General features: G+C 37.7%; 1 protein-coding gene and 1 pseudogene across 1 annotated transcript; both read left to right on the top strand.

The window, feature by feature from the left end:
* Positions 1-452: 452 nt before the first annotated feature.
* On the top strand, positions 453-2,494 carry LOC121255342 (annotated as a pseudogene).
* On the top strand, positions 455-5,924 carry LOC121255337 (pathogenesis-related protein 1-like). The gene is made up of 2 exons (XM_041155600.1): positions 455-540; positions 5,427-5,924. Exon 2 carries the CDS (start codon positions 5,436-5,438, stop codon positions 5,922-5,924), a length of 489 nt encoding a protein of 162 aa, XP_041011534.1. The 5' UTR covers positions 455-540; positions 5,427-5,435.
* The last annotated feature ends 861 nt before the right edge of the window (positions 5,925-6,785 follow it).

Genomic DNA, 6,785 nt, shown 5'->3' with positions numbered 1-6,785 from the left:
TAAAACAGAGGGAGGAAATGCTAGATAGCAGAGAGCATAAGGCACGAAGGTCTGGAAAATATTTTGTACTATTTTCACTGAATGGAAATGCACGATACAATGGAATCCTCATATAGACACTTTGCCCTAACAACCTAACAGAACCATATACCCAAAATAGAATCAACAAATATAATAAAAAGTGAATAAGACAAATACATATAAACAGAAATAAAGGAGATGAATAAGACAAAATACATATAAACAGAAAAGAGAGTTTATCCTTTTCCAGAACGACTTGTAGCAACTTGTTCATGCACAGAGTGTAATAGACTCGTAACCCACACGCCACGGTGAACGATGAGAATCTAGGATGTGAAAGAAAAATATCAATCATTCATTGCTGCACTTGGTGCGTAACATTAACCCTTTTGCAGCAAATAAATATGGAAGTATATACGTAGTCTAAACTAACCCTGTTTTGAATTACTTTTTGAGTCATGATCCAAAGGCAACCACAAGTCAATTTCTCCCTTCTTTCCAAGGTGGCCAGGGGGCAATACTGCAATGGGCAACATTTCATTAGCAATTATCTGTGTCCTGGATTATACCATCATCTATCTCTCTTATCCCCAGATTGATTCATCATCACAGGACTACGTCATCGCTCACAACGCAGCTCAATCAGAGGTGGGAGTTGGACCTATTACTTGGGATGCTAGTGTAGCGGCATACGCACAGAACTATGCTAATCAACGTATGGGTGATTGCAAACTAGTGCACTCGGGTGGCCCTTATGGTGAGAATATTGCATGGAGCAGTGGTGACCTCTTGGGAACGATTGTCGTTAGGGCTGTGCATATAATCCGATAACCCGTTGAGTCCGATTAAAATAACTCGAACAAACCCGAATTTTATCGGGTTTCATCTTTTTGGATCTCCAACACGACTAGTAGCGGGTCTATGTTTTGGGTATCAACTCGTCCGACTATAAAAGCATACTTATCTTCAGTTCTCAAACCCTAGCCTCCTTAATCCGGATGAGAACCCTGCCTCCCATGTAAAACTCACCGATCAATTCGTAAGCGAAGTTGCCTTCATTGGACAAGGCATCTGGGTAGGATACTTTCGTGTGGCAGAGCTTATTCGGGTCGTAAGATACAGATAGGACTGTAAGAGTAAGGTCTTGGTACGGGTTTTGCAGGCGAGCAAGGAGCATGGGATTGGAGAGTAGGAAGAAGATAGGAGTGGGTTGAATATGGAGTGGAAGTTTGGGTTTTTTTTTTTTTTTTTTTTTTGCAATGAAACTAAGAGAGTTCACTCCCCGTGTCGAGGACCATGGTAACGCTCTGTGGGGATGAACCTACGATGAGTGAGATTGTTAGGGTCACATTGTGGTGAAAATGGAATTTGTTTGGAGGTTTTCGAGCAGAACCAGGTGAGAGTAGCGTCTAGGCTTTGAGGGGCAATATGACTGTTTCATGTGTTGCAGAAACAGAGTGACTATTTCATGATGAACAACTGTAGAAGAAGGAGAAGCCACGAGTGGTGATCTTTTGCTAGCGGAGTTGGTGTTTTGATGATAGTGATGGTGATGTTTTTGTTTCCCTTTTTTCTCTCTTTATTCGCATCAACATCAAACGAAGTTGCATGCATGCACTTGAAGTTCTATATAAACCCATATCATTTCCATACAGGCCAGCCCATCCCAGAGCAGTTGCAACAGCAAGCAAACTACATATAATTTTAGATACCTATAATATTCCCTTTTTAGTTTTTAGCACGAGAAACCAAAACACCAACTCTGCCAGCAAAAGAATAATGTCTCTTGCTGCTATGCCTCATAAAGTTGCTGTCAAGGATGAATATGTGACATGCGGTGATACGCAATTGAAATCTATGTATGAGTGTTGTGACATGGACAAAAATGGCAGGCTTAGCCAGATAGAGCTGCAAAAGGTTTTAGCAAAGCTAGGAGTTGAATTCCCTCGTTTGAGAGCTACATCAGTACTCTGGCATGTTGATGAAAATGAAGATGGATACAACAGCTTGAACGAGTTTGGCATGCTCGTGAAAATGAAGATGGTTTGTTCTTAAATTTGATGATGATTGTAGATCTGAGATTCAGATAAGAGATTATGTAAATTGATGTAAAGAAAGTAGATTTTTTTTTTGGTCGGGTCGTATGAGTCGACCCGATTTTATTTTTGTTCAGGGCACCATAAACAATCTCACTCGGGTCGGGCACAAATCCAATTGTACCAGGCTAGGTTGCAGGCCAAGCTGCCATTAAACTTTGGGTAGGGGAGAAGGCCGACTACAACTACAACTCTAACTCATGTGCTGCCGGCCGCCAATGCAGCCACTATACTCAGGTGGTTTGGTGTGATTCTTTGCACTTGGGTTGTGGTAAAGTCAGATGCAACGACACCGACACCTTCATCACTTGCAATTATGATCCCCCGGGCAACTATGTTGGGCAGCGGCCGTACTAATTAATAGTTGTTGCTTATGGAAAAAAATGATATTTTTTCCTATATATTAGTAATACTTGAATTTTTCCTTTTCATTTCGTTGACAATGAATATGATAGTACCATGATTTATCTGATCTCCCTCCTCCCAACGAGCGTTGTTATTTTACAATATTAATGAAATCAGTCGTTGTATTTGAATCAAGTTGATTCATTTCATATGTTCGCCTCTTGGGCAGATGACCCTAGCTGCCACCAGTCAAGGCAAGTGGAATTCGCCCCACTCCTAAGCCTTATCTCACGGAGAATTTGGACAAAAGTTTTAGGAGATTCTCATCCATGAAATATTCATTAATTTGATACCAAAAAGGCCGAATAAACACATCGCAACACTTTGGGCATTTATTTCTGAGCCCACTTAAGCATTCTACATGTGGTTCTTGTAGAAAAGTTCAAGCATCTCCGTAGGCCAGCCCCCATCGTGCATCCAGGATCCATGACCACGCCCATCACCTTTCTTTAAACTGTTAATTAATTTTACTATAATTTCATGAAGATGGAGAATTTCTCGATGAAATAAAAGCTTTTATGTGAACAAAGTATGCCAGTTTATGCATGAACAGAAAGTGCCACATTGGAGTGCTGTTAAAAGGATCTTGAGATACCTCAAAGGCACAATTAATCATGGCCTATTGTTTCCTTTCAAAACCTCTTTCAATCTCCAAGCATACTCTGATGCTGATTGGGCGGGATGCCCAGATAATAGACAATTGACAGGGGGCTTCTGCATTTTTCTTGGTCAACACTTAATCTCCTGGAGTTCTAGAAAGCAAAAGACAGTGTCAAGATCAAGCACTGAAGTTGAGTATAAATCCATTGCTACTGCTGTTGATGAACTAATTTGGTTACAAACTGTACTCTGTGAACTTGGAATTAATCTCTCTAAAGCTCCAACTTTATGGTGTGACAATATTGGTGCAAATTATCTTGCTACCAATCCAATATACCATTCAAAAACCAAGCACATGGATATTGATTTTCACTTTGTGAGGGATAGGGTTGCAGCTAAGTCTCTTGCAGTTTCTTTCATCAGCTCCAAGGATCAAATTGCGGATGTTTTTACAAAGCCTTTAGTCTTTGATAAATTTTATAATTTTTGGTCGAGTCTCAATGTTGTTGACACCCCATTAGACTTGAGGGGACGTATTAGCATAGATGCATTACAAACTGTACAGCAGTGTAGAGTGCAAGAACAACCGTAGGCAAACTTTTCTGTTATTCTCTTCAATGCTTGTAACAAACTTTTATTCCCTTTTCTGATTCCAGAACCTTCTGTAATGTGTGTATATAAACACTGAAATCATAATGAAAGATATTGAGCATTACGGGAAATATGTAACTTTGTCACTGACTAGGGCTTTGAAGAGAGAAGCAGACAATTTGAAAAGAGTAATGCTAGATTTTAGTTATGATCAGTTTCAATTTGTCATCTTCAATTAATACAGTAGTCAATGACTAATCAATATAATGTATAAGTAGTTTCCTACGTTAAATATCTGTACAGAAAACCACTTAAGGCTACATTTGAATGCTGAGATGATTTGAGTTTATGTGAATAGTAATATTTTGTGGGTCCCTGCATTGAGATGTGTTTGATTGTAAATAAGTTGAGATATGTGTTTAAATGTATAAAGTAAGTTGAGATGAATTAACTTTTTTATGTAAAATTGAAAAAGTAGTAGGTCCCATCAATAATTGGTTAATTAAGATGGGCTGAGGTGAATTTGTATTCCAAACATAACCTTAAAATGTATCATACCAATGAATGAATGATCAATATGTTCATAAATGATCAAATAAGTTAAAAATGAAGATCGACAACAGTTTTCACTAATAAAGTAAATTTGTTCTAAGTTGAAGAGAGAAATAGATCAACCTCAAATAGCTCCAATTTTGTTTTTTTTTTTTTTCTTTTTGACAAATTTGGAGATATTATTGCATGATGGGAAAAAAATACGCACTCAAGAAACAATATCATAGTACTGCATGACTTGCTTTAGAAATATTTATTTATCGTAATTCGTAAGGCAGACAATCTAGAAATTATATAGCTAGGAGAGACGAGGAAGGTTATCATGTAAAGGTAATTGCAATAAATATATATATACAACTAGCTTTTTCTTTGTATAGTAGGTTACATATTAGTAATCTCAAACTCATCTCAATTTATTTCAACTTATTTTATCTAATTATTATAATTTTTTAAAATTTTAATATAAAATATAATAAACAATTTAATTTTTTTAAATTTTTCAAATTTTAAAATAATAATAATATTAAAAAATAATATTTTTTTTAATTTTTAACTTTTATTTCAATTTAATTCAATTCAATTTAAGATCTAAACGCATTCTTGAATTGTAAACACATCGGGCCAAACGCTTCATTGCTGCACTCGCTGCGGAACATTAACCCTTTTACAGCAAATAAATATGGAAGTACGTAAGTAGTCTAAACTAACCCTGTTTTGAATTACTTTCCGAGTCCTCTAAAGGCAACTGCAAGTCAATTTCTCCCTTATTGTAGAAGTCCATGTCAAGTAGTCCATAATGATTGCTAGCAGCTAACTGTATTTAGTTACAAATTAATGCAAATTAAATGCATTCATACAGGTGAGGAGATAATATATTCGGCCTCCTATCGAGAGCCTCAAATACACTAAGGAAGAAAAAAGAAGAGAGAGCCAAAAGAACTCTGAGAAAAAAAAAAAAAAAAAAAAGTTGAGTTAAGTGAAGTGTGATCTTCTTCTTTTATAATATTTTATTATGTTCTAATATTTACTAGTAGAGTTCTTTTATGTAGATGTAAGCCGTTATTAAACCACCTTAAATTTTTAGTGTTACTATGTACTTGAATTTTTAGAGTTCTGTTGTATGGATTTACCCAACACTTCTTTCCAAGGTGGCCGGTGGGCAATACTGCAATGGGTAACATTTCATTAGCAATTGTCTGTGTCCTGGATTATACCATTATCCATCTCTCCTGTCCCCAGATTGGTTCATCACCACAGGACTACGTCAACGCTCACAACGCAGCTCGATCAGAGGTGGGAATCGGACCTATTACTTGGAATGCTACCATAGCGGCATACGCACAGAACTATGCTAATCAACGTAAGGGTGATTGCAGACTAGTGCACTCGGGTGGCCCTTACGGTGAGAATCTTGCATGGAGCAGTGGTGACCTCTCGGGAACGGCTGCCGTTAACCTTTGGGTAGCAGAGAAGGCCGACTACAACGCAACCACTAGATCATGTGCTGCCGGCCGCCAGTGCGGCCACTATACTCAGGTGGTTTGGCGCTATCCATATTTGCGCTTGGGCTGTGGTAAAGTTAGATGCAACGACGGCGGCACCTTCATCACTTGCAATTATGATCCCCCCGGAAACTATGTCGGGGAGCAGCCGTTCTAGTTACCAGGTGGTGCTTATGGAAAAAAATGATCATCTTTTCCTATTATATTTAGTAGAAATTGAATTTTTCCCTTTCATTTCGTTGACAATGATAGCACCATGATTGATCTCATCTCCCTCCTGCAACTAGCGTTGTTATTTTACAATATTAATGAAATCAGTCGTTGTATTTGAATCAAGTTGATTCATTTCATATGTTCGCCTCTTGGGCAGATGACCCTAGCTGCCACCAGTCAAGGCAGGTGGAATTCGCCCCACTCCTAAGCCTTATCTCACGGAGAATTTGGACAAAAGTTTTAGGAGATTCTCATCCATGAAATATTCATTAATTTGATACCAAAAAGGCCGAATAAACCCAAATGGACCGAATAAACACATCGCAGCACTTTGGGCATTTATTTCTGAGCCCACTTAAGCATTCTACATGTGGTTCTTGTAGAAAAGTTCAAGCATCTCCGTAGGCCAGCCCCCATCGTGCATCCAGGATCCATGACCACGCCCATCACCTTTCTTTAAACTGTTAATTAATTTTAGTGTAATTTCATGAAGATGGAGAATTTCTCGATGAAATAAAAGGGATAAAATTACACTAGTTTCAGAAGATTAACAAATGATTATATTACTTTATAATTATTTCTTTTTTTTTAAAAAAAAAAAAAAAGAAAGAAAGCAAAAGAAACCAACATGAATAATGATGCGTTCATAGTAGTTTGTTGTGTCGTGGGCTTAGCTATATTGGTCCATGTCCATGTCCATATCCATATTGGGTTTAGCAGTTTGTGGTGTGTAGGGATGACGAGTAGTAAAACTCTTAATCTAATACTCTGTCATGAGCATAATATAAATTAAGAGTTAAGGAAA

This window comes from Juglans microcarpa x Juglans regia, chromosome 3D (genome assembly GCF_004785595.1).
Source record: "Juglans microcarpa x Juglans regia isolate MS1-56 chromosome 3D, Jm3101_v1.0, whole genome shotgun sequence".
Taxonomy (NCBI): Eukaryota; Viridiplantae; Streptophyta; class Magnoliopsida; order Fagales; family Juglandaceae; genus Juglans; species Juglans microcarpa x Juglans regia.
The sequence above is the reverse complement of the archived record's forward strand: the minus strand, read 5'-3'. Positions and strand labels throughout refer to the sequence as shown.

Bases quoted from the DNA above. Each gene is read 5' to 3' on its own strand.
- LOC121255337 (XM_041155600.1), top strand. From the start codon at position 5,436: ATGGGTAACATTTCATTAGCAATTGTCTGTGTCCTGGATTATACCATT.